At 35.2% G+C, this 27,248-nt stretch overlaps 5 protein-coding genes across 6 annotated transcripts; 1 reads left to right on the top strand and 4 right to left on the bottom strand.

Annotated features, from left to right (window-relative positions):
- Window positions 1-250: 250 nt before the first annotated feature.
- LOC112528134 (3-oxoacyl-[acyl-carrier-protein] synthase I, chloroplastic-like) lies at window positions 251-5,318 on the bottom strand. 2 transcript variants are annotated; one of them, XM_025139069.1, is made up of 8 exons: window positions 4,802-5,318; window positions 4,349-4,692; window positions 3,147-3,578; window positions 2,114-2,287; window positions 864-977; window positions 657-758; window positions 505-571; window positions 251-318 (listed from the first exon to the last, which is right to left on the bottom strand). In XM_025139069.1, the coding sequence occupies exons 1-8, from the start codon at window positions 4,944-4,946 to the stop codon at window positions 251-253; spliced, it is 1,446 nt and encodes a 481-aa protein (XP_024994837.1). In that variant the 5' UTR covers window positions 4,947-5,318. The 2 variants fall into 2 exon arrangements, with proteins under 2 accessions (XP_024994837.1, XP_024994836.1); XM_025139068.1 differs by having other exon boundaries at window positions 4,349-4,754; window positions 4,834-5,318.
- A 2,789-nt stretch (window positions 5,319-8,107) lies between these two features.
- Window positions 8,108-10,826, top strand: LOC112528751 (B2 protein-like). Its single transcript, XM_025139818.1, has 5 exons — window positions 8,108-9,055; window positions 9,854-9,954; window positions 10,058-10,141; window positions 10,227-10,337; window positions 10,481-10,826. The coding sequence occupies exons 1-5, from the start codon at window positions 8,389-8,391 to the stop codon at window positions 10,520-10,522; spliced, it is 1,005 nt and encodes a 334-aa protein (XP_024995586.1). The 5' UTR covers window positions 8,108-8,388; the 3' UTR covers window positions 10,523-10,826.
- A 451-nt stretch (window positions 10,827-11,277) lies between these two features.
- LOC112527846 lies at window positions 11,278-12,750 on the bottom strand. The gene has a single exon (XM_025138676.1). The coding sequence runs from the start codon at window positions 12,498-12,500 to the stop codon at window positions 11,370-11,372; it is 1,131 nt and encodes a 376-aa protein (XP_024994444.1). The 5' UTR covers window positions 12,501-12,750; the 3' UTR covers window positions 11,278-11,369.
- A 6,143-nt stretch (window positions 12,751-18,893) lies between these two features.
- On the bottom strand, window positions 18,894-21,497 carry LOC112527820 (RNA polymerase II transcriptional coactivator KELP). Its single transcript, XM_025138634.1, has 4 exons — window positions 21,008-21,497; window positions 20,177-20,282; window positions 19,094-19,190; window positions 18,894-18,998 (listed from the first exon to the last, which is right to left on the bottom strand). Coding segments are annotated over exons 1-4 (531 nt in total). The 5' UTR covers window positions 21,335-21,497; the 3' UTR covers window positions 18,894-18,997.
- A 3,608-nt stretch (window positions 21,498-25,105) lies between these two features.
- On the bottom strand, window positions 25,106-25,895 carry LOC112528387. Its single transcript, XM_025139404.1, has 3 exons — window positions 25,648-25,895; window positions 25,308-25,577; window positions 25,106-25,227 (listed from the first exon to the last, which is right to left on the bottom strand). Exons 1-3 carry the CDS (start codon window positions 25,833-25,835, stop codon window positions 25,194-25,196), a joined length of 492 nt encoding a protein of 163 aa, XP_024995172.1. The 5' UTR covers window positions 25,836-25,895; the 3' UTR covers window positions 25,106-25,193.
- Window positions 25,896-27,248: the final 1,353 nt, after the last annotated feature.

Raw genomic sequence — 27,248 nt, 5'->3', positions numbered from 1 at the left:
ATGACTAACTAATGCTAAGCCTGGCTTTATGAGATCAGACCAACAACTGGTAACAGTTGAATGTTATAAAGTCATTAATTAATTCCAATAAGGTCATTAAGCCATGAACAAGATCTTGAATTCATGTGATCATGATAGAATACATTCAAGTTCTGTGGAAAAAACCAGAACTTTTTCGTGTGTATATATATATATATATATATATATATATATATATATAATGGAATTAAGGTGGAAGAAAACCTGCTCATCAAGGATTGAAAGGAGTGAATGCAACCACAGAATTGTGCCCACCGAACCCGAAGGAGTTGGAGATGGCTGCACCAAAACAAGTACGAAATACATCAAACTAAACGGCTCCAATAAATCTTAATCGAATTAGGGTAAGGAGGATGAAATGTAGCCGATTTGACATCTACTTCTAAAGAGTAGAGCAATTGTTTTCGCGTTTATACATCCCAATGGACGAGAAAGATTTAAATAAATACGAAAATGATCACATACCCACATTGACTTCATGGCGTTTCTTCACATTTGGGACGGTATCGATATCAACTTGAGGCTCCAAGTTCTACAAAAATGGTTCAAAATCAATTAATCCATGAAAATAGCAAATTAATTAAGGAATGAATTAGTGTAGTAGATTAGATAGGTACATCTTGATTAATGGTGGGGTGTAGCCAGCCAGTGGTGATTGCTTTTATGCATACAATGGCTTCCAATCCACCAGCAGCTCCAAGACCATGTCCGATCATCGACTAATGCACCATAAACATTTCATTAATTATTAGCTATATATATATATATGTATGTATATCGTTATATTTGCATGCATGCATTTGAGTTAATCGTGGGTTTCTTGCCTTGGTTCCATTCATCTTCATTTCAGATGTATTCTTGAAGATTTTCTTAATGGCATTAAGCTCAGCCAAATCTCCAGCTAGGGTTGAGGTTGCATGACAATTCACATAGTTCACCTTCAATGTTTATAATGGACATATACTTCATTAGAAACTAATTAAAACGAACCGTTTATATAGGGTTGGGTTTCGATGAGAAAGAAAGTTATGTTGAGAAGTGTAAGAAGATAACTCCATTTTTGGATCAATCCTAATTGAATGTCAACACTAATGACGTGCACCTAGATGCACTAGATCAATTCCCTTCTAAACCACAATTCATTGGTGAGAATGAGATTAAAGTGATCAAGGTTCAGATTTTTTCTTACAATTCTCATTATAACTTGTTTTCTCTCACGATCCTTCGCTCGCTTATATATATATATATATATATATATATATATATATATATATGGTTGGGTTCACGTGAGACCAAAGGTTTTTTGTGAGACCCGTAAGACCAATTTATGTTCATTGATCAACTTTATAAGCTAATGATCTAATGGTCTAAAGTTGCACGGTGACAATTTTGTGATTATTGAGAAGTCTCGTGGCGTTTATAAATGTTCAGATTGTCAGATCTAATCCAAGGGTTGAGAATTGGTCTTACGGGTGTCACGAAAAACTCTTGGTCTCGCATGATCCCAAGTTTATATATATATATATATATGTGTGTGTGTGTGTGTGTGTGTGTGTGTATAGAGAGAGAGGGGGGGGGGAGAGAGAAAGATTTCGGATCAAGTGCCTTCGCAACATTTTTTGATGGTTAGTTGTTTTTTTGTACCTTCACAATATTTATTGTGAAGTTTTAGTGTAATTTTGTGTTCTCACAGGTCTCAAGAAAACAAACTAGTCTCACGTCAACCTAACCCTATATTAATCATTTCAGAACTCCAAAATTTGTGAGATCAATGAGAAATTCTACCTTAATGTTTTATTTCATATGATTTTTTTAACTTAAAGTCTTAAATATACATTTAATGTATTGATTAATATATATTTGGTTCACAAACACTCCAAAAAAGGTTCATATTGTGAAGAGTATATGTAAAACCAACACATTGTGAAACAAATATATGCTAATCACTAAATTAAATTCTAGCCATAGATGACAAAAATCATATGAAATAGCACATGATGCACTGGTTCTCAAAGATCTCATGATTTAGAGAGTTTTCAAACGAAAGTTCCCATGGGTAATTAAGTTGTAATACCTCTTCGGGAGAAACACCGGCATCTTCTAAACATTTGGCAATGCATGACGAAACTCCAAGACCATCTTTGCGAGGGTCCGTCATGTGGTGAGCATCGCAGGTTATGGCTCCTCCCAAGTATTCCGCGATAATATTGGCTCCTCTTTTACTTGCATGCTCCAAGCTTTCCATAATCTGTACACTTTCTTTCAAGTTACATACAATTCATGTCACACAAAACAAGTTAAATGGGAATATTGCCCTGACATCTAAGCGGCCGTTTACCAAACACTTACAGGGTAAAATTTAACACTATCATTTACTTACCTGGTAAGATTTTAGTCCACAAAAATGGCATAGTATGCAACAATCTACCTGGTAAACACTTACTATGGTAAGAGTCATCGCCCTCATTTACCAGGTAAGACTTTTGCTCTTACAAGGTAAGATTCTTGATCCTTACCATATTCATCCGATAAGGTAATACGATTTGGTAAACACTTACCCGGGTAAGCGTTTGGTAAACAGCCCCTAAGACTATGTTTGGTAAATCAAAACTAATTATTAGCTAATAAAATATATGATAAACTAGTATTATTTAGTAAAAATTAGCTAATGACTTACGTAACAATGTAAAATGACTTAAAAAGACAGTAAAAAATTAATTGAAAAAAATACAAGGGGAATTCTTCGAAAAATAAGCCTCTAAAAAAATAGCATTTCAATCCCAACCGATTTCCACATAATTGGGTTGGACTCGGCTAAGTGCCGGACCAAGAGTTGGCTTGGGCTTCGACTTTCATAGCCCACCCGATTTCCACATAAGCCTGTTGGGCCTCACTACGAGTCCAACGGTCTAACTCTGGATTTCTGGAGCATCCATTCCACATTCCCGTTCCACAACGGTAAAGAATGATAAAATTATGAGTAAACTACAAATTAGTGGGCATTCAGGCGAGCCGTCCGGTGGTGTGTCTAACGAAATCAAATTCTCTCTCGATAAATTATTAACGGAATTGGGGTTAAAAGAATGCATAGAAATGAAGTTATATACCAGTACTCCAGCACCTTCTCCGATAACAAAACCATCGCGATCTTGGTCCCATGGTCTAGAAGCCTTATGTGGCTCGTGGTTTCTTTGAGACAAAGCTCGACAGGCTATGAACCCACCAACACCCGTAGGATTAACAGCAGCTTCGGTTCCACCCACCACCATGATATCTGCTTCTCCTCTTCTAATATGGTTTGCAGCTGCATAAAAGCAATAGTTTGCAGTTGCACAAGCGGTTGAAATCGAGTAATTTGGCCCCATTAATCCTGTATCTATCGCCAACAATGCCGATCCCATGTTCGTGATCGAGTAAGGAATGAAAAATGGAGTAATTTTCTTGAATCCCTTCTGAATCAGTGCTTCCACACCATTGCTGAAACTCGTCATCCCTCCTATGCCTGATCCCACAACAACTCCCATCCTCGTTCGATCCATCTGTTTGTATATATACCAAGATTACCATCATCAATCGCGAGCAGTTGCACTTTGAGGTCGATCAATGGTCCAAAAAGTCGTAGTTTAACTCGAGAAAAGTCAACACACTTTGACCAAGTAAATTAAAAAATTAAGCAGGTGCACAGTTACGACAAGTAATTTTTTTTTGTTACAACCGGACGATCGATTGGGGGAGTGCACCCCTACTTTGTTAGTAACTCCCCCCTGATCATCATGCTTAATGAATCTTGAAATGGGTAGAACCAGGGGTGTAAACGAGCCGAGTCGAGTCATAATTTATTCGAGTCGCGCTCAAAAAAAAAATGTTAGGCCCGAGCTCGAATAACTTTTCAATATAGGGCTCGAGTTCGAGCTCGAATATTTTTTGAATTTTCAACTCGAGCTCGATCCTCGTTTATGGGCTCGAACTGACGATCGATTAACTCGTTTATAGTCACGAGAGTGATAATTTTCATATTTTTATTATATGATTTATGAAGATAGGAGCATGTTCGGCTCAACAAAATGTTTGATCGAATGACTCGGCTCGACTCGACTCAAAAAAGTCTAATGGCCGATGCTACTGGAAGAATTCCTCTTTGGGAGTTTTCGTACAAGCCAACATTGGTTTTATGAAGTTCTGCTTTAATCAAGTTTTATTTTGTGTTCGAGATCGATTCGAGCTCGAGAGATATGAGCTCGAGCTCGAGTAGCTTGGTAAAAGCCGGACTCGTTTACACCCTAGGGAGAAGAATAATTGAAAGACTCACAGTTTCAAGAATTTGTTGGCCAAGGTTGGCATGAAGAAGGGCTTTTTTGCCGGCGACCAAACAAAACCTCCAGCAGTCATCAAGACGACGATCATTTTTCCGGTCGATGTAGCCGACCGATGAGAAGTTGTGAATCTGACCGGCGAAACGAACAGTGAAGGTGGAAGCATCGAATTTGTCTATTAGAGTGATTCCACTTTCACCCTCTAGAAGTTTGTCGTAGAATGTGTCAACATCGTTGCCAAAAACAGAAACAACTCCCATTCCAGTGATCACAACCCTCTTCTTTGGGTCTGTTTCTCGTTTGGGAGCTGAAATGGCCTTGATTGCTTTAGATTTTGAAGCTGAGAATATATATGCAAGAAAGTTGAAGATATGAGAATCGAGTGAAACAACAGAAATGATGAGAAATTGAATGGATAATAAGAGGTATTTCTTCAAAGATGATCACACCTGAAGTAGAAATCGACCCACTTGGTTTGAAGGTAGTTTCTATGGCTCTAAGACCATTGTATTGATGCATTGAAACTCCATTGTTTTCTGAATCTTTTCTTCTAAAGATCAAACCAAAAGAACATGTGGCTGTAATGCTTGTCATTTCTCTTTAGTCTTCTCTTTCTTTTATTCTTGATCGACCGCAGAAACGAAGTTAACCAACTGTTGGGGGAAGTCTGCCCTCCACCTGTTTGATGAAAAGCGTGAATGACGAAACGGAGTATGATTCTGAAATGTTGGTTTATGGTGGTGTCATGGAGATTGAATCTTGTAGTTCACCAAAGACAAGGAAAGAGTTTAGAAAACCAGAAAAGATTTGTGCGTTTTCCATGAAAGCATGTTCGGAAGAAGAGGACTGACTGAAATGAACCAGGTTGCATCCAGTGTTTGGGTAGCGTCGTGGCGAGGTAGTTGATGACCCATTTTTGCATGTTCATTAGTCTTGTTCTTGTATCGTGACTCCTAAAATTCCAAAAGTGTGTGTAATTTCCAATTACATGTAAATTTATACAAAATTATTTGTTTTTCATAAATCTATATAAACATCAAACACAATATATAAGAAACAATAATATGAATATTTTTAATAAAATAATCATTGGTCGGTCGGTTGGTTACTTCTTTACTTTTTACATATGAGTTCCTGTATTTAAGCATTTTATTGCAATTCTTTTTAAAAAAGTTATAAATCTGAAATTAGAAGTTACAAACTAAGCAAATAACACAATCAAGTTTCAAACCTACACCTGAGCTGGGATGAAAGAAAGCCTTACTAACCAACTTTACCGTAAGAAACTTATGTTTTATTGTAGTTTCAAGATATATACGGTTGTACTCAAATAAAAGATACAATGACGTCTTTTAAAAACAATTTTTTCTACACTATAACGGAGGAAGGAAACGGTAGTCGGTCCGTGCCACCATATCCACTAGTGTGGATCCGCCATTGGTCAAAACCCAGATACTACAACACCAAATAGTTGCAATTTTTTTGTTGAAAGAATAAAGCAAGCGAAATATGTTAATTGAAAATGTAATAATTTTTACGTCAACTGATGTGGGTATTTTATGGATTTATAATTAATACTATTTTTTTTAATTTTTAAAGTAAATAATATTTATGTACGGCAATTGTAACAAACTTTTCTTTTTTCCTTTATTTGAATACATCAAATTCAAATCTAATGTTGTATTTGTTAAGTTGGACAAACCAACTAGTCATTGATAATGGTAAATGGGCCTCATGATGGGCTTTTGTGATCCAATAGTCCTCCTCCGACCAATTGGGCTAACAGTATCAAATAGTAAGAATTTTATCTGGTAAGAGCGAGACAAAGACCAAGAGTCTTACCCGGTAAGTGAGGACAATAACTCTTACCATGGTAAACGTTTACCGGATAAGTGAACACAAATAGCTTTTACGTTCGACTAGTTGGTTTGTCCAACTTACTATTCTTACCATTCATATTTATTACCAACGATGAAAGATAGGAAGTTACTCGGTAAACGCTTACCATGGTAAGAGTCATTGTCCTCACTTACCATTACCGGGTAAGACTCTTAGTTCTTGTCTCGTTTTTATCAGGTAAGATTTTTGGTCCTTACCATATTCATCCGATAAGATAATGTGACTTGGTAAATGTTTATCCAGTAAATATTTGGTAAACAATCAGTGACATTTCTACGAACATTTTGCAAGTAATGCTTACCCTAACTTGATATGAATTTACATGAATGTTGCAATTTCCATTTATATCCCTAGTGATGATGACACGTATTGAAGACAAAAGAAAGAGAGTGTTTGCCTTTATCTTAGCATAGAAGCAAAGAAAAGTGAGTTATGTGTGTGTGAACACTCTCACTTTCACAATAATCTCTATGTTCAACTTCAACCCCTTCTTCTATATAGATTTTTTATGTTTAGGTCCCTCCACTATACAAGTATGTTAAAAGTAACCCTTTTGGTCTATAACTACATTCTTCTTCATCAGTAACCAACTAACCATAATTGATTAGATGTATTAAACAGTAATCAATTAAATTGAAAATAAAATAAACTGTTTAGTTTTATATAATATAAGAGATTCATTCAATCAAAATCCAAATTTTCATTCCAAGTTAAACTCGAAAAATGAAAATTCATTCCATTTTCTTTCTCCATGTTGAACCAAACAACCACTTAAAGCATCTCCAACAGTAAACATAAAAACTTGGTGAAAAGGTTAACCGTTTAGCAATTACTTGAAAAATAGCTTAACATCCAAAAGCTTAAGGAATGTCAAGTGTTTGAAGATTTATGTATGTGTATCAAGAATGAATTATAAATACAATTTTTTTAAAAAAGACTTGACCATTGAAGTAAGTATTCGAAGATGGTTTTAGTACAGTGAAAATCTGATGTGATAAATAGATCATGTATTTTAAATACTTGACCATTACAAATGCTCTTAGATTGGTTGTTGCATTAAATTTATAATTTTGTGTCCTCATTATTGATGTGTGAGATTGATAACCTATGTGTGTGTGTGTGTCATACATATATATATATATATATATATATATATATATAGATGAACGATCAATGCAAACCACCCAATTTGTATAAGCCGTGCAAACCACTTCAATCCGTCGATTTCATTGTTTAATCTTATGAAATTTTTTCATAAAATTATTTAATCTTGTGAAATTGTTTCATATAATATTTTTTTTATAAGATGGTTTCATATATGATGATGAAATTGTTTCCTATAATACTTAATGAAAATTTAATGAAACTGTTTCATGTATTTCTCTAAAATTAAAATAATAAAGATGATAGTATCCATGATTAACACTCTACACAATAAAAATGATTAATCAACCTCTCATAATTACAAAAAAATGAACAAAATAAAAAATTATGATTGATTGAATGAGGTTTGCACAATTTATATAAATTAAGTGGTTTGCATTTAATCGATTCTCTACCTACAATATACATATTAAAATTGAAAGTTAGAAGAGACATTTTACCAACCCAAAAACTTGTAGGGACCATAAATGTATTTACCACCAAAATGAAGGATTAGGGTCGCTTTCAAGAAAACGTCTTCGTCTTCTCGATCACCAAGTTTTCATCTCTCTTCCACCTCTACGCGTTTTTGTGTCACCATTTTGCTTAACTACACCTCTCATCTTCATCCACCTTTTCCTTTCTAATAATCAGTCTTATCCCCCAAAAAAGGCCCACTGAATACTTTGAATATTTCATCAAGTTTTCAATACAAACTTCCTAGAAATTTCCTCCATCTTCCTTTATATCCTTCACCTCTTCTTACCTCACTCCACACTTCACAAATCACTCAAACACTGCATCTGGGTTTCAATTAGTTTGGGGGAAAAGGAAAACTCAAATTTGTGATCTTTTTCATCTGGGTTTCAATTAGTTTCAAGTAGAAAACATAAGTTTATTATCTTTTTGATCTGGGTTTCAGTTTTTTGTGTGGAAAAACCTCGAGTTCAATCTTTTTTCCATTTGGGTATCAATAAAGTTTCAATCTTTAACCATGGAGAACAACAATCAGTCATCGTTCTGGCAGTTTAGCGACCAGCTTCGTGTTCAGAGCAATAATCTTTCAAATCTCTCTCTGAATGACTCCATCTGGAGCAGTTCCTATGTGTCCAAACGGCCGGAAAAAGATCGCCGGAATTTCGACATCCGTGTCGGCAGGGATGTCATCAACCCCAGCACCGGCAGCAACAACATTTCCGGCCCATCAAAATCAGACTTCAATGGGTTCAACTTTGATTGGAAGATCGGATCCTCTGGTGTCATCGGATCCACCAATCAGAACCCACTTGGCGATTTTGGGATCAATGGAGGGCTTAATAAAGGAATTTATTCAAAACCCAGTTTGAATCTTAACCAGAATTTCAATCAGAACAGTAACGGTAGAGTTGTGAATGGGAAAAGTGGAGGTGGAGATGATAAACAGTACAGTTATGGAAGTAAGCATGGGAAGAACAAAAAGAATCATGGTAACAACAACAACAACAACAACAACAACAACAACGTTAATAACAGCGATAAAGATGGTGGTAAGAACAGTGTGGATAAGAGGTTCAAGACTCTGCCACCATCGGAATCTTTGCCGAGAAATGAAACCGTCGGCGGCTACATTTTTGTCTGCAACAATGACACCATGCAAGAGAATCTCAAGAGACAGCTATTTGGTATGTTTCTTAATGCTTTTGTATGTCTAAAATTGATATTTGTCATATACAATTATACATACATAACACAAGAAGAATTTTGGTACTCCAAATTAATTTTATTATTATTATCGAAGACTTTTTATGTCGATACATCCATTTTTGATAATGATATGATTTTTCCGTGATAATAATTATAGCTTTTTATGTCGATACAAAATTTCTTATTATAGCTTTGGACTTTCGGTTTTTCTTAATAATGTACTTTCAAAATATTTTTTATTACGGTATCATATTTTCAAAAATTTATCTGTTATAGCATTGAGTAACCTTTTAAATTAAATTTATTCATTATACCAAGTTTTTTTGCCACCTCATCGTCCATGTAGGCTGTCCACGTATACAAATGTATTGATATGATATTTCTTATTACAGTATTGTATTTTCAAAAGATTACTTTATTATAACATCATTAATTTCTATTACAACATTGTACTTTTAATTTTAATATTTTTATCATTTAAACATTTTAAATTTAATCAAATATGTTTACTAAAAACTATAATATCCGGAAAGAAACCAAGAAACAACCTAGTAACAGTTCATCCGGAGGGTAAACACATATGCAAGCACTTTTTCCCGTATGTATATATACATAAAAATAAAGAAACAATTTTAATTACTTTTATACACGTTTAGATAGCCTCCAAATGAATGGTTATATTATTTTATTTTTTGGGTTTCCTCAAACCCCTCTCTCTCTGTCTCTCTTTTTATATATATATGAATGGTTGCTAATTAATCTTCGTGTTTCTGCAGGTTTACCACCACGTTATCGCGACTCAGTGAGGCAAATCACACCTGGTTTGCCCCTTTTCCTCTACAATTATTCCACCCACCAACTTCATGGAGTTTTTGAGGTATTCATAATGAATCATTCTTTAAACATAATTCATAATGAATCGTTCTTTCTTAAACATGATTCATGTATTTCTGAGTAACACCAAATTGTTGATTATTCAGGCTGCAAGCTTTGGGGGTACAAATATCGATCCATCTGCTTGGGAAGACATGAAAAACCAAGGCGAATCTCGGTTCCCGGCTCAGGTAATTAACCATCTTCAATTCTATTGATGACACATAATCTAAAACTGGGTGAAATCTGCTAACTTGTTGGTTAATTATGTTATAGGTGCGAGTGATGACAAGGAACGTTTATGAGCCATTAGAGGAGGATTCATTCAGGCCGATTCTTCACCATTACGATGGCCCTAAGTTCCGCCTTGAACTCAACATTCCAGAGGTAATTCAACTGATGATCTTGATCGTTTGCTACTATATATACATGCATATATGTGTGTGTGTGTGTTATATGTAAGTATACATCATGTGTTACAACTTTGAACACAGAAAACTAACAGTTAATATGCATGATTTTGGTTGCAGGCTATCTCACTTTTGGACATATTTGAAGAGAAGAAAAACTGAGTGGGTGAATCGATTCGCTTGGTGCCCCTCGAAAAACATACACAAAATGTTGCGTAGGAGATATTATAGGAGGAGGGTGTTCTTTTTCTGTTCATGACTCGGTTTTTGAAAAAAGAGGAGGGTAGAAGGATATATAGTTTTATACATACACACACACACATATATATATATATGTATCTATATATATATGTATGTATCTATATATGGGTGCTTATATTGAGCTGAAAACAAATTAAAGTGGAGGTTGGCTGCTTGAGTTACGTTGTAAATATGCTACACATGGAATAAACAAACTCTTGTTTAATTAGATTCTTGAAGTTATAAAAGACGAACAAAAAACCAGAGACAGAACTACCAATTACGAACTACGTCTTGATAGCTCAAAGAGGGCTCTTTTGATTAGTTTTCATTAATTCATAGATGGATGAAATCTTTTGCATGGATTAATCTGTCTATATAGATTGAAAAGATCTTTTCATACGTGAAAAAAACGTATTTTTAAATTCGAGATGTGGGTTTAGAAAAAAATTTGGTTTTCTGTAAAAAAAAATCTCCCTTACAACTTAATTAAATAAGTCACTTTTTATATCATTAAATTACTATAAAAAACAATCATGAATGACTGATCGAATAAACTTTGAAACCCATTAAGCTGTTAAAAAAAAAAAAATAAGTTGTATGGTTATAGAGATGGAGATTGGAATATAGAGTTATTTCTTAAAACAATTATATAAAATTTTAAAATAACTATATCGTCACAAAAGTATCTCTTATTATCTTGCTATTCTAAAAACCAAACCGAAACAAAAATACAACGGTAATTTAAGCCAAGAAACGATTCAAAATTTTATGAACAAATAGGACAATATACGAGTCCGTTTTCGTTACATTCTGGACATCTTTCCTTTTCTTTCTTATCGTCAACCACCACCTTACAACTACCTCCGCAATCCAAGCATGGCACGAACCTTGCACCACCGCACCCTTCACACGCTTGCCTCCCAACCACTTTCTCGATCCCAACTCGACTCAGTATCCTTCTGAGTCGACTCATCTCATTCAATCCCACAATCTCATCGACACCCCCTAGATATCTACCCTTTACGAACATCCGCGGGACACTCACCAACTCACCAAGTAGCTCTTTCAACTGAGTTCGGAACTCGCCGTGTAACGATATATCTCGTTCTTCGTAAACAAACCCATGGAGCTCCATAATGGCTCGGACTCGATTACAATCCTCATATGTCCTTCGGATCCCACCCAATGATGTGGTGTAGATGACCACTTTTTCCGACCCGCCCGGTGGGCAAATTTCCGGGTAATCCTCAAGTGGGTCCCTCTTAAAAAAAGGCGGCGGTTTACCTTCCCTTTCTCTCTCCAATCTATCGCGTAACAAAAACGGGTTTTCTTTCAATGGTATATACCCGTCCGTCACAGGAGGTTGAACCGACCCGGTATGTGTCCCGGATTTGGTACCCGGGTCGGTTCGTTTCAATCGGGACCCGAATTTGTTTAACTCGTTGAACGACTCAGTCTTTTTCAACCCGGATGCTGCTTTGTTTGCAGCCTTTGTGACGTTGTTTTCAAGTTCTTCAAGAGTGTGGAAAGAGAAGCTCTTACGTTTCACCTTCTTCGCCGGCTCCGGCGCCGGCTTTTCAGGCGGTGTAACCGCCGGATTTGGAGGAGGTTGGGGAGGTTTAGGTGAGTTTAAGGTGGGTTTCAGATCTTCCAACTCTTTGCTGACTTCATCCCATGATCGTGGAGCATCCTCGCCGGCGTCGAGCTTCTCGAGAATAGGAGATGGCAAGTGGGTTACGGGCTTTTCCGGAGGTGGTTTCTCATCTTCTTCTTGTTCCTCCGCCGCTAGCCACGGCTCTTTGATGGCGTTGATATCGAAGACGGCGAAACTGGTGGAGGCCGGACGGTAGACGTCGACTGTTCCGACCTCAACTTGTTTAGATGAGGCGCAACCCATGATTGAATCGATCGAGGGTTTCAGGAGGTGGGATTGATTGGAAAATGGATGAGGAGGAGATTACAAGGTAATAAGGAAGAAATTTTTATTTTTTGTGGTTTAGAAGGAATTAGGGTTTATCCATTCAGATGCATGGAAGAAGATGGAGAGTTGACGTTATTTGTGGTGTATTACGTGTGAGTGTTTGGGTCACGGTCCCCGGATCGGGTCACTTGGATTGTGGATCCGTAAGGTGATACGTGCTTCTTTATATGCCTTAAATATATTTTTCCAATTATGAAAATGAATTGCAATTATTTGCATTTTATTTGGTGGTTTGTATATTAATTATTTTATTTGTAGAGGTATTTAACATTAATTAATGATAATAAATCAAAGAAATCGTTGGTTTTATGTTAGATATTGAGGGGTTGTTTACCAAAAACTTATCCGATAAATGCTTACGGGTAAAATTCAACATTATTATTTACTTATCGGATAAAATTTTAGTCCACTAAAACGATACCATATGCAATAATTTACCCGATAAACTCTTACCGTGGTAAGATTCTTCGACATCACTTACCGGGTAAGACTTTTGTTCCTTCTCTCATTCTTACCCAGTAAGATTTTTTGTCCTTGTTATATTCATCCGATAAGATAATATGACTTGGTAAACACTTACCCGGGTAAGCGTTTGGTAAACGGCCCCTCAATAGCTATGCTATATTTTCTTTAAAGTATAGTATTAATAAAAGACAAAAAATTTCAAAAAAATTACGTTCAACTCCAATAGATACTATATTTAGTAATTCTAACATTTAACTGTATTATTATATTATTTCTCTACTAAACCTTCGTTTTCAATACCTTTTATTGATAAGAATATTAAAATAATTGAACCTAATGAAAATATTAATTAAAATAGTGGATTCAGAAATCTGAAATGTTCATTCAGACTTAGAAAATTTCCTAAGTCCCTAACTTAGGACCATAGAGTCAGAGATTTGGACTTAGCGCCTAGACTTATGGTTTCTAGTAATCTGAACTTTGAAATTTTCTAAGTCTGTAACTTTGAACTACAGTGTCAGAAATATGAACTTTGTGTATTCCTTGACTTAGGAAAATCTCCCTAGCCCTTAACTATAAACCATATAGTTAGAGATCCGGACTATGCATTCAGACTTGTGATTTCCAGACTTGGACCTGGGGCAGAGCTTGGTGGAACTCTGATTCAGTTGTAACTATTCTACAATCTTTTCCATTAACGATTATAACTGTTCGTAACTATCGGTCTCTCATATTAATACATAAAAAGTGATCTAATGAATATATATATATATATATATATATATATGTGTGTGTGTGTGTGTGTAGAAGATTTACTTTGCAAACTATGTTATTTGTACAAACCGTACAAACCTCATTCAACCAATCATAATTTTTCATTTTATTCATTTTTTTTTTTGTAATTATGAGAGTCTGATTAATCATTTTTATTGTGAAGGGTGTTAATCATATGTATTATCATCTTCATTATTTTAATTTTAGAGAAATACATGAAACAATTTCCTTAAGTATTAAATGAAACAATTTCATAACCATATATAAAACAACTTCATAAAAAAAGTATCATATAAAACAATTTCACAAGATTAAACAATTCATGAATTTTTTTTCATAAGATTAAACAACGAAATCGATGGATAGGGGTGGTTTGCATGATTTGTACAAATTGATTGGTTTGCATTTGATCTCTCATCTATATATGAATTGAAAATTCAAAGAGGCTCTACTAGTATGAAAATTCCCATAACATCATCTAATTGTTCATCTAAGTCCATGTATGAATTGAAATACAAAGAGGCTCTACTACTATTGGTCTTGTTAAACACAAGAGTCTTTAAGCTACGTAAACAAAAATAGCCTAAAGCGGAGTAAAAACATGAAAGAATCTCAATTTTATAACAAATCCGGATGCTATTCTCCACTAACCACAAGGATATAGAGACTCTATATTTCATCTTTGGTGCCATTGCTGGAGTGATGGGCACATGCTTCTCAGTGCTGATTCATATGGAATTAGTACGACCCGACGATCAAATTCTTGGTGGGAATCATCAACTTTATAATGTTTTAACAACGACTCACGTTTTTTAAGTATTCTACATGCACTCTTGCGTGAACCGGTACGTCCATTCTTACGTGAACCAGTTTATTTTTTTTCTTTAATTCCGGGTAAAACCTCCTTGAAGTATCAACTAATGGGGGAGGAGTGAGATTATACAACCCGCTCTTTCTTTTTTTTTTTTTCACAAATAGTAAATTCAGGATCTAATTCGAATATCATAAGGATTACCATATATAACACAAAATTTATCCGCCGATTCCTTCGAATCTAGCCTCCCGGTTTGTCATTTTACCTCGAGAAGTATAAAAAATTACAATCCCCATCCTGCCTAAAATTTGAAGAATTTGTTGATAGTTAGAATAGATTTATAGACCAGGTCGATTGATCCGTAATTTTTTGTTATATTCCAATATTTCTCATATTAGTTTCAAATTCCTACGGGGATTCTAAATAATGAAACCGACTGCAATGAGTACTAGGGTCACGAAACCATAGGTAAAGACTGTTTCTCCACAAACCTTAACTAAATTTCGATTAGGAGACACAATCGCAATGCGTATGAGTAAAAAAAACGCTTATTGTTAATGAAATGGGGTTCTTCTTCAATGGCTAAGCAAGGTAAGCACAACTGATCCCAATAAAAAAGGAACAATCTTCCTTATTCCCACAGTTGATTCCCGATAAGCAATCTCAACTCCACGGATAGCAGTAGCTTCATGGGCCACTTACGTCAACCGACTAAAGTGCTATATTGTGAAATGCAATGTTTCCCCTCTCTATTCCCAAGTAAATGGTGTGTCTCATGCATCAGTTTGTGGATACTGATCTCACATACTAATCCCTACAGGTACCTGTAGTAGGCCGGCCGCCCTACCTAAACCAATCATCATATCAGTCCCTAGGCCCCATTATATATATATATATATATATATATATATATATACACACACGAAATCGATGCCGTATTTCATGTACGAAAATTTCTGTCTTATCCTGGTACGATTTCGTGATAACCTAAAACATTAAATGATGGAAATGTAGTATTTGGAAAGTATTTTCCGATACACGAACTAGAAACTTGTCCATGTTTATAACCACAAACCCAAGATGGATCAAAGGCTTATAAACCTCGTATATTTTTTTCGGCTGAATTCTACCTTTTCAAGGTTTTTTTTAGTTTTTAGTTGATTTCGTGAGACTTTTTCTCCCTTTTAGAGACTTTTTTGGTTGATTTCGAGATACTTTATTGATTGATGTGACTTGTATTTTATAATATCCTTGAACTTGCAGTTTTCATACCCAAAAAAATTCTACTTACGAAAATCAGTTGAACGAGTGTAGAAGACCCTACTGATCTTCAAAGGTCCGCCCTCATTGGAGATGGGAAATCCTAGATTTTGTTATTTGGGTTGGCTTACGTTTGTAAGGAGTTCTTTTTAGCAAAGTTTAAGGTTTTGGGTGAAAAAAGAAACTTCCAACAATCCAAGGATGAAAACCATAATTATTAAAAAAACAAATAATTATGGTTTTTAATTAAACCATGACCCATGTGGGTGATGTTATTAATGAAGCATAAATGTCATTAATTATTTTGTCCTTTTCTAATCACTTATTCTCTATCTTGGATCATGATGCTCTTCCAACGGTCTTGTCCCTTAATTATACAACTAATTCAAATTTCAAATATATATATACATATATATATTCATCACCCCATTTCCAAGTTTCTGATATCAATGGGCAATTGTTCTTTCAAAGGTTTTGATCCATCTCTTGATCCCATTCGGGTCATCACATGTTCGGGTCAAGCATTAGAGTTTAACGGTCCGAAACTTGTCTCAGAAGTGATCAAGGACTTTCCGAAACACGGGATTTTCAAGAAAGATCAGTTGTCGTCACCGTTAGACCACCGGGAGCAACTCATTGGTGGCCAATTCTACCATCTCTTTCCTCTATTCCCCGAGGAAATAGAGAAAAGAGACCAAACCTTTGAAGAGAAGGCGTTGAGTGAATTGGGGGCGATTGAAGCGGAGCCGGTGAGAATGTCGACGAGTACGGTGGCGTTGCAACTTGTGACGAAGAATTTGACGGACGGGTCGGGTTTTGAAGTATTGCCGCCGCCAAGAAAGGGCGTGTGGAAGGTGAAACTAATGATCAATACAAAACAGTTGGAGGAGATATTGTCGGAGGAAGTGAACACGGAGGCGTTGATCGAGCAAATGCGAGTGGCGGCAGCTAGCTCGAGGAAGGCGGTGCCACGGCGGAACAAGCTTAAATGGGGAGTAAAATTGAAGCCAATTTTTTGCAATGTGTTGAATAAAATGGTGGTTGATGATAATTCTTCACCGAAGTCGGTCACTCCAATTTTGCAGTAACAGTATCAGTATCAGTAGCAGTAATAACTGTCAATTAAAATAGCAATATGGAATGGAACTTCTTATTCCAATTTTATGTTTTAGGTCTTTTTTTTTTTCCTTCTTTTAAACTCAAAATCTTGATGTTTACGAAGAGACTCGAAACTCACGATTTGAGCACATAGAAAGAACTAAGAAAATGATAAAAAAAAACAGGGATGAGAGAAAAGTTGTGCAAGCTAACTTTGCCAAGACAAACCTATGTTATCATTGTAGGGTTGGGTTCCGAGTGAGAAGCGTAAGAAGGGATCTTCATATTTGGATGCACATTAGGATGAGATGTACCGGACCAATCCTTGTATCAAGCGCAATTCATAAATTAGTTTGAGATTAAAGGTGATCAAGGGTTCAGATTCCTTTTTACGCTTCTCACTTTACTCTCTTTCTAACACGGGTCTTTCGCTAATCATTGTAATTTCAAAATATATACAATGACACCCAACAGTATAAAAACAATAGCATATTTCACGACCCTAATTTTTTTTACCTTATAAAAAAAAACAAAGTGGTGATCTATGCTACCGTATCTTACACACTAAGTCCGCCCCTGGCTAAAACAATATTGATTTTTACAGTAACATATTATTGTGATGACAAAATTTATAAATGTAATTATTGTTATGATGTTAATTCTTAGAATATGTTTGAATTTAAGAATCACCGGATTCGTAACGGGACTTTTTTTTAAATAACTAATCTTGTTCATAAAAATGGTTCAAATTCAAATATTTAACGTTATAAAATAAATCGATTATTAAGATAAATAATTATATTTTATATTTTTTTTATTAACATAGATATCTAATCCGCTATGCGAGCTGACTAATTTCAGGACGACCACTTGTTTTGCAGCTAGCCCAGAGTCACTGCATTTGAACCTCCGTGACTACAAGAAAATTTTTATTTCTCTTTGGATTTGAACCTGAAATCTCCTGATACTTTTGATCTTTGAAGTCAAGATCAAATCAATAAGGCATCACCCTTGTGGTTAATTATATTTTATATTAATAACAATACTAATAATAATAATAATTACTTGTTTAGCTAAAATAATATTTATTATATTTAAAATATGTTAAAAGCGATTGTATACTTTTGAAAACATACATTTTGGATTTTAGTTAGATTTGAATTTCGTGCACTCATTTAGAATCTTTAATTTGTAAGAATCTTTAACCTTTAATTTTTTGAAATGATATTGAATAAGTCTTATTTGTTTTATAAGATTTAAATGCCTGTTTGTTTTACCTTTGTGGGGTTGTTTATTTACCTCTTAATAGTTTCATTAAAAGACAACATATAAACCGTTAAGAGGTGAATCTTATTTAGCAAACAATAGTGTCTCTTATTGGTTCTAAAACTTTTCTGAATGATTATGTATCATGAACCTCCACTAACCATTCAGCGCCCATATTTCATTGTAAACAATTACTAAATAATTATATTTCATTTACACTATATAATGAGAGCCTCTTAATCATTCTGCACCAAACCATATTCATTTAGACATGGAGACGACTGAAAGATTAGGGCATATTCGATGAAAGAGTGAGGTCAGTGAAATCCATAGTATTTGGGTTTGAAACGAGGGTAATCTCTACATATGTTGGTTTGTGGGATCTCATTAAAATCTGGGATTAACAAATCCAAATTTTCCTTCAAAACCGAACTCAGGATTGAAAATTCAATTCCAAATACCTTCAAATCCCTACCAATTCCACAAACCAAACGGACCTTGTGGGTTCGACTTCAAACTGAATAGCAAGAAGTCGAGGCCAAATAAGCTTATTCCAAGTTTGAATTTAAGCATCATGGCAATCTCAGAGATCAAACCAAAACCAAAACCAAGCTATAATTTTGGTTAAGTTGAAGTCAAAAAATCATCTGACTGTTTGTTTCAAATCAGCAGGAGAAAGTTTGCATATACAACTGGCTATCAAACATCAGCTATTTCCAACAACATAGCATGCCATTCTACAAAAGGAACAAAATATAAGGGCACTCTATCTCAAAAGGTTTGTTTAACAAGACTAGAGAACCTTCTTCAAGTTAACATGATCAACACTTACTAGTAGTTCAATCTATCCTCCATTTTCTTGATGGCTTTCTCTATGGCAGGTACATTCTTGCTGAAGGTTGACCACTGTTCAACAGTCAAGCTGATACCTAAACACACAAACAATATGGGATCAGATTAACTATAAACAGAATGTGGCTAACAGAATATCTCATTTCACCATTGGCTGATGTCAAAGACAGATTAAAATTACTGATGTACTCATTATTAGACAAAGAATCGTGTGAGCATAGGAGTTAAGAAGCGTAAGAAAGGATCTGGATCCTTGATCACTTTTAATCTCACCCCCACCCTATGAATTGCGCTTATCACAGGAATTAATCCGGCGCATCTCGGTGCACCTTAATCTTCAGTTACGATTGATCCAAGGGTAGAGATCTCTTCTTACCTTTCTCACCACAACTTTCATTCTCACCGGAACTCAACCCCTCGTTATTATCATTGCAGATATGTAGATAATATTGATTTGAGCAAAAAATGTCATCTTTATCGAGTTCTATGGACCAGGCTAAATCAACAAGTGTAATCAAAAGACAAAAGTAATGCGTCTATAACTATATACATTAACCTGCTACGATAGTTCAAGTTCTAGAAGAGAAATGATGTAATACCTTAACTAGTATGTTTACTGCATGATTTCATCATCAAGGGTGCTGTACAGCCATGAAAATCTTGGAAAGCACAAAGCAACAATCTTGAGATTTGGGATATGACATGATTTCTATTTACCAAATCAAACACAACCTAATCCAGTTCTAATCTAATTATAAGACCAAATAGTGCATCTAAAGTTAAGAATATGAATCTTCCATGATAGTTAAGGTGCCCTAAATCTTTTACCATACCCCTTACAATGAACTTAAAAGAGGTAAACAGAAATCATCTCTTACCTATCGCTATGGTATATTGTCATTGTATAACACTAGCATTATCTGATTATCTCCATGAACTAGGGGGGTTATATTTACAAGCAACAAGCTTCAGATAAAAAAACACAGCCTTATGCAGAAATCAATCAGATTGACATATCTTAGAGCATTACCAACTAAACATACAAAATTCAAGATATTAATACCTTTAGAACTAGGAAGCTCTTTGCCATCTTTATTGTAGTACTCCCTTATAGACACCAAACCTTTTCCTCTGAATTCAGTAATAGTTACCCTTCTTTTATTTGACAGCTGCAACCACAAGTAATACAAATAGAGCAGTATTAGAAGTGTTCATATCATAGTTACAGCATTTCCCTCAATTTTCATGCTATAAAGACTTTAGAAGTTTCTCCAATACTGGCAAAACAGTATCTGATGCATAGATATAACCACTGTACTGGCTGTTTAAAGCCTTCATCACACAACGGTTGCAAGTATAAAGGAAAACCATACCATAAGCATGAATAAACAAAATTGACATTAAACCTCAGGAATTTTGCTCATAATAGGGGGGAAGTAGCTCGATTGCATTTTTTGCTCTTTTTCAAAACTAAATAACCAAATTGTGGAAAATTTCAGAAAAATAACAAATTCACATTTTAGGGTTTTATGTAACAGAAGTATAAATCAAATGAGCTGTTCTAAGTTTCACTTGATTCAAAGAAGAAATTGATGAACATAAACAGATAAATTTGAAGATATGATCAAAATATATCAACGCAAAGCATATTATGGATCATCAAAATTACCATCGTACAAAAACGTTAGGGTTTATGAAATCAGAGTAGGGATTTAACTTCAAACAGGTTAAAATAAAAACAAAAATCTAATGTTAACCAGAAAAAATTGACACGTAGTAATATTACATACATCTCAAGTCTTAACCCCAAATAAAAGACAAAATTCAAAATGCGGTGTATAAGAAACCAATTTAGGGTTTCAAACAGTAAGAATCAAATTTTACACAAACTTACTCGGCAAATGATAAGATCTCCATCGTCATCGTACTCCTTAGCCCCTTTCTTTCCCTTCTTCCTCTCATCTTCACTGTCTTCTTCCTCCTCCTCCTCTTCGCCTTCTTCGGCCGCCTTTTCATCAGCCTCTGCTTTAGACTGTTGTTCCTCAAGGTACGTCTGGACGACATTCCGGACGAGTTTCTTCCGTTCAGACTTGGATAAATCGACTCCGAGCTTCTCGGACGCTGATTTCCGAACTTGGAATTCCGTCGTAGAATCCATATCCGAATTCTTCAACACCTCCAGCACCGTTTCCTCTATCTTCTTTGCCAATTCGGGATCCATGATTGAATTTCAGGATTATTTTGGCTCTCTGAAACAAATTGAACCGATCAGACACTCGTCGTCTAGCACTATAATCTGGGAAAAATCTAGAAGATGCTTCGAAGAAAGTATTTGAAATCAGACATGAAATAAATCTTTTAGGTATTGGGCCTAAACTAATGCTTTAAATTTACGGAAATCGCCCAAAATACTCATGCCAGTTTTATATATTTACTTTAAAAATGTCATTAATAAAATCAGCATAAAAAAAGAAAGCTTTTGAATACAGGGGGTGTTTGGGATTGTTTATTTACAGTGTTCATTGACTTATTCCGATATGGTATCGGTGATAAGCAATTTTTAGTGTTTAGATGGGAAAAGAAAAATGATACTTGTACCTATGATAAGAAGTTTTCGGTAAGTTACTATCTTCTAACTTATCAGAAACAAGTTATTAGCTTTGAAAACCAAATTACATTTTTATCCTTTTCTTTCAACCCTTTGACTCACCCTCGTGAGATCGTCGACAACCTATGTCCTCAGGCTTCCCCATCGATCATATAGACTACTCAACATCAACACCACCACCGACGATCTATGAGATTATCGACATCTTCATGAGAGAAGTGAATCAATCTATGAGAGTAGTGAATCAACTTTAATTTCCGTTTTAGGGTTGGATTTGGAGGGTTCTGATCTAAGAGTTTTGATTCAGAAAATCGATTTGACTTACAGATTCTACCCCAATTACAAGACTTAGTGAGGAAGAAATCGATATTGGGAAGATCTTAATAATGGAAAGGGATTGAGATATGTTGTTGTGGGAGGATTCCGGCACCGTTGCTCTTCCTCATCGATGGCGTCAGGTGTTGTCTTCTTTCCGACATCGTTGCTATTTTGCTCCTTTCCTACCGTAACTCTTTGAAAGAATGTTCTTTTGATCATTTTACATGGATAATCAAACTTTGTCAAACACTAAAAATTAACTTATCAACTTATTACGTTTTGGTACCATTATAAGCTTATTCAAACAATTTCTATAAAATTTCAGTTTGACATCACATAAGTTGATAAACACTTTTAAGAAGAAAAAAAAACATAAGTTGTTTTGAGTAAACAATCCCAAACACCCCCATAGTTTGTAGTACATAGACCAAATCTATAAATTAGTTAAAGATTTGTAGCTCGCTGAGGAAGCATTGAGACTAAGGGGCTGTTTGTTTCCCTCTTAATGGTGACATTAAGAGGGAACCTCTTAATCGGTCAGAGGTGAGACATGTTTGGCAAAAAAATAAAAGCCTCTTAATGGTTCCTCAAAGCTCTTAACCATTTTGAGGTTGAATCCATGCTAAACCATTCAGTACATTTATTTTCCCTCTTTACCCTTCCACACCTACCAGCCCACTCTCTCCTTCTCTACCCTTCCACATCGCCCTTCCACAGGAAACGCTAGATCATCGTCTCCTTAAGGGAAAATCAGCCGGTGACCTCCATCTTCCACATCTCCATCGCCGGTGACATCCATCGCCCACACCTCTGTTTTCGGTGACGGTGACGCGCAGAAGCTTCTCGACGCTCCATCAGGTAATGTCTCCGGTCGTACAGGTCGTTTAGTCGCCGGTCGCTGGTCACCGGTCGCTAGTCGCCGGTCGCCGGTGACCTCTAATCAGATTATTTCTTTTCCCTATTTACATTTCTCGAAGCTATTATCACTTTTACATCAAGTATTTAGATCAACTATTTAGATGGTGACCTCTAATCAGATTGTTTATAGATCAGATTGTTTATAGATCTTCTGTTTAGATGGGGTTTATATGGGGTTTGAAGATTGCTTTTCTTATAGATCTTATAGATCTTGCTATCTTCTGTTTAGATGGGGTTTGAAGATTGCTATCAAAAAGAAAAGTGTTATGTTATTGTTTATTCATGAATTTGAAAAATTATGTTTGGTTGGACTAATATGAAATCTTGTTTCGAACTAATAATGTTACGTTTGTTTGGATTAATATGAAATATGTAGTTATTTTTGTAAAATTATTGTTTCATTCAGATATCAGCCAAACAACTTTATTTCATTCAGTACTAAATCATTCAGAGGGTTAAAATGGTAATTTTACTGTCATTCAGAGAACAGTTGCCAAACAACATTATTTCATTCAACACTTAACCATTCTGACCCTCTTAACCATTCTGACCTCTTAACTATTCTGCATAAATCATTCAGCAACTGCCAAACAGCCCCTAATTTATAGATTTGGTCTTTGTACTTGTGGACCATGTTTGATTTTTTTTTTTTACTTTTTGACTCGTCCGTAACTTAAAGGAGTTAAAGATTTATGGGCCACCTTATATTTCAAGTTTTCAACAATATATGATTTAGTAAAAATCTTTAATTAATAATTAAATATTTTAATTAAAGAGTTATTGACCATTAATAATAAATGAAGCATTTAACATATTATTTGAGCTCTAGTTTAATAATTTATGAGTTTCAATGGACCTCAAATACATGTTTAACTTAATGAATCGTAATATTAAGGTGTTGTTTGGTTCGTAAAATTCAAAGAAATTGTAATGATCAAATTTCAATTCATTTATTTGGTTCATATATTGAAATGGATGAAATCTTTTGAATTCCACAAATCAAAGAATTCATCATCCCTTGACATAATTAAAGAATTTCTATTCCATCTCATTGCATCCAATTTAACCAACACTGCACACTCCCTACCTCCACCACAACCATATTACTATTGTCGTTGTTACGCCCCTACCTCTTACCCCCACACCCTACCCCTATTGCCGCCATCACAGCAACCACCACCTGCACCCTACCCCACCCCTGTTTACCCATCCACACCCACACCGCCACCCGACCATCATGCCACCGCTATTGTTACACTACACCCAATTCTTTTGAGAGATTCCACTCTAATTTCTACCCGACCAAACGCATGGTCAAATTATTTTCAAATTCTTTCAAAGTCAAATTTCTTTAACAGACTCCAATTCCGCTCAATTCCATTATGTGAACCAAACACCCCTAATATTCAAGTTGATATGTTCAAAAACTCGATTAGAATTTTCAAATTGCGTATGTTCATATATTTGTAAACTATACAATTAAAATATAGAAACTTAAAGAAGTTGCTTAGTATCATTAGGTTTCGAACTCAAGCCAATAAACAAGGTCCTAGATTGTTTAGACTCATCTCGGAGCACACAAGTAACATTAGAGCATCTCTGACAGTTAGGTTACACTTTTTCTAAAATAGATTATCAAAAGTCAATCTCTAAAATACTGTCATGTCATTGTTATCTCAATAAAGTAAAAACCTTAATAAAACTCCATAGTAGAGATTCTTGTAAAAACCCCAAGAGGAAGAAGTTAAAACTCTATTATGAGCGTTTTAACTCTAACATCTACTTTATTTTAATAATTATAACATTAACTATATTATTAAAATATTTAATAAAATATTATTTATTTTTCTTAAAAACAACTTATCGACTTATTCGCACCAATAATAAAATCACTTTTGAGTGTTTGGATAAACAACTTATACCGATGCCAAATCAGTAATAAAGGGATTTTTGAAGAAGTTAAACGCTTCTAACGTATAATAAGTTGATAAGTGTTTTTGTAGAAAAACACAATTTGTTTCAAATAAGCAATCTCAAACAAGATGGAAGGAAAAGTATCATACTAATACTAGTTGGTAACATAAATCTTTGAAGTATTTGCAGAAATTGCAAACCATTGATCACATATACATATATATATATATATATATATATGCCCATGAACCCATTTTCATTTGGGAGTTTCTGTATGAACAATCAAGCTTCAATCTGCCATTAAAGAAGAATATAAATGCTCTCATCTCTTAAATTTCCTTGGCCCTTCTTTGTTGCTGCAAGAAATCAACAACCCAAGATTATAAAACAAATTTCACAAGGAATTGAAAGTTAATAATGGTAAATCCATGGCTACCTTGATTGAGTTTCAGCGGCAGCGGCGGCGGCGGCGGCGGCGGTGGTGGTGGTGGTGGTTGTTCTTGGGACAGTCCCAAAGCCAGCAACCTCATCCATGCTCTGGCCTTGACGGCGGTAGCGACCACCAGTGGCGACGAAATCAGGACAAGGACGATAAGCTTTTATTGGCCACCAACCAAAGCCTGGTACGGTTGCAATTCCACCTTGAATCCTCCCCTCACCATTACATCCTCTCTCGATCTCTGGTTTCCCACATGCTTTACAACCCCTACAAACACAACAATCATGTAATTCATAATCTGTTATGATTATCAGATGAGAAAAATAGAAATACCGACCCGAAAGGGATTGATTTAGATTGGGTGGTGGTATCTTCTTCTTCGTCATCTTCGACGGTGGTGGAAGTTGAGGAGGTGGAAGCTCGGAGGAGGGTTAGTGGAAGTTTTGTAGAGGAGAAGGTTTTGGAGGCAAAAGAGGAATTATGTTGGATGGAAATTGGGGCGGAGAAGAGGGCGGTGGCTGCCATTTCCGGTGGCCGTGGAAATTGGGGGTTGAGGCAAAGGGGGGAGAAACTGTATCTGGATGTGCGGATGAGAAGAAGCGATTTGATTTTCCTTTTCCTTTTTTTATATTGTTTAATGGAGTCCCTAATACCTTTATCAATTTATACGGTGATAAATTGGAGTTTTATAAAAAGTGTTTGAATTGGCTTATGGTGGTATCATACCAGATAAGTTGATAAAATAGATGAGATACCATTTTCTTTTGTCATCCAAACACTAAAAACTTTTTATTACCGATATTATACGAGAATAAATTAGAAGGAAGTAACTTATTAGAAACTTCTTATTACCGGTGCCAAACCGGTATAAGCATTTCTTTTTTTCTCCATCCAAACACTAAAAACTTCTTATTACTATTAACACACCCAAAAAAGTTAATAAGCACTTTAAATAAGCAATCTCAAACACCCCCATAGTATCTCAATTATCATTACAAAAAGTTCATGTAATATTTTGCATCGGTTAGGGAGGGGAACCAAGGTTGTCTTATAAGAGATTCGATACCTCATTTATTAAACGCATTTTAAAACTATGAGTTCAGATGTGTTGACAAAATCAACAATATCTGATACGGTTGACTTGAGATGTTACAGTTCATTAGGGAATCTCCAACAGTTTCTCCAAAATAGAGAAAATGTGGATTTTGAACAATTTTTTTCCAACAGATTTCCAGAACTTTCTTTAAAATGCAGAAAGTAGGAAAGGGGTGTAAAAATCTCCAAATTTCCCCAAAAATGATTATTCTCTCATGATTATCACAAGAATGCCGATTATAATATATTGGTTCTGATTAGGATTAACTTACAACTCGATTGGACGATTTGGGTGTTATAATCATGTGATAATCCAATGACGAATCGAGTAGCAAACGATTTTCACATGATACAATTTGTATTTGGGGTTCGACTACAAGCTATTCGATTCGATTAGGTTTCACAATCACATGATTATTACATCCCAATCGTGTACAAATTATCAAACGATTATCACCTAACACGACTGCAATTTGTTCTGTATCTCAACCCTGTCGATTATCACACGATTATACCCAATTACGACTGCGCACATTGTTTTGGTTCATTAGGTTCATGTATCATATGATTATCACACTATTATCATACTCAATGAGTACAAAATGACTGTGATGGAAAATTTGGTGGTTGTATCAATCTTCCTAATCGATTATCAACTGTTATCACACGATTATCACACTTTTGTAGTTTATGTTGAGAATTCAGGTTTATCATCTTCCGCATTTTGAACAATTTCATGCTTATTTGTTTCTGCTTACTTTGGTTTCGACTTAATTTTGTGGGGTTAATGGTTTGGCAAATCTTATATATATATATATATATATATATATATATATATATATA

The sequence above is a fragment of the Cynara cardunculus genome (assembly GCF_001531365.2).
Source record: "Cynara cardunculus var. scolymus isolate 2C chromosome LG 15, CcrdV1, whole genome shotgun sequence".
Lineage (NCBI taxonomy): Eukaryota > Viridiplantae > Streptophyta > Magnoliopsida > Asterales > Asteraceae > Cynara > Cynara cardunculus.
The sequence above is the reverse complement of the archived record's forward strand: the minus strand, read 5'-3'. Positions and strand labels throughout refer to the sequence as shown.

Excerpts from the sequence above, each read along its gene's own strand:
- LOC112528387 (XM_025139404.1), bottom strand. The coding sequence starts at position 25,835 with ATGGCAGCCACCGCCCTCTTCTCCGCCCCAATTTCCATCCAACATAAT. Across the intron at positions 25,578-25,647 it reads TCTAAATCAATCCCTTTCGG|GGGTTGTAAAGCATGTGGGA; the intron begins GTCGGTATTTCT and ends TTGTGTTTGTAG. Across the intron at positions 25,228-25,307 it reads GCCGCTGAAACTCAATCAAG|CAACAAAGAAGGGCCAAGGA; the intron begins GTAGCCATGGAT and ends GATTTCTTGCAG.
- LOC112527846 (XM_025138676.1), bottom strand. The coding sequence starts at position 12,500 with ATGGGTTGCGCCTCATCTAAACAAGTTGAGGTCGGAACAGTCGACGTC.
- LOC112528751 (XM_025139818.1), top strand. The coding sequence starts at position 8,389 with ATGGAGAACAACAATCAGTCATCGTTCTGGCAGTTTAGCGACCAGCTT. Across the intron at positions 9,056-9,853 it reads TCTCAAGAGACAGCTATTTG|GTTTACCACCACGTTATCGC; the intron begins GTATGTTTCTTA and ends GTGTTTCTGCAG. Across the intron at positions 10,142-10,226 it reads AATCTCGGTTCCCGGCTCAG|GTGCGAGTGATGACAAGGAA; the intron begins GTAATTAACCAT and ends ATTATGTTATAG.
- LOC112528134 (XM_025139068.1), bottom strand. The coding sequence starts at position 4,946 with ATGACAAGCATTACAGCCACATGTTCTTTTGGTTTGATCTTTAGAAGA. Across the intron at positions 2,288-3,146 it reads GAGAAGGTGCTGGAGTACTG|ATTATGGAAAGCTTGGAGCA; the intron begins GTATATAACTTC and ends GAAAGTGTACAG. Across the intron at positions 978-2,113 it reads CCGGTGTTTCTCCCGAAGAG|GTGAACTATGTGAATTGTCA; the intron begins GTATTACAACTT and ends TAAACATTGAAG.
- LOC112527820 (XM_025138634.1), bottom strand. The coding sequence starts at position 21,334 with ATGGATCCCGAATTGGCAAAGAAGATAGAGGAAACGGTGCTGGAGGTG. Across the intron at positions 20,283-21,007 it reads GAGATCTTATCATTTGCCGA|CTGTCAAATAAAAGAAGGGT; the intron begins GTAAGTTTGTGT and ends TTGTGGTTGCAG. Across the intron at positions 19,191-20,176 it reads AGAGCTTCCTAGTTCTAAAG|GTATCAGCTTGACTGTTGAA; the intron begins GTATTAATATCT and ends TTGTGTGTTTAG.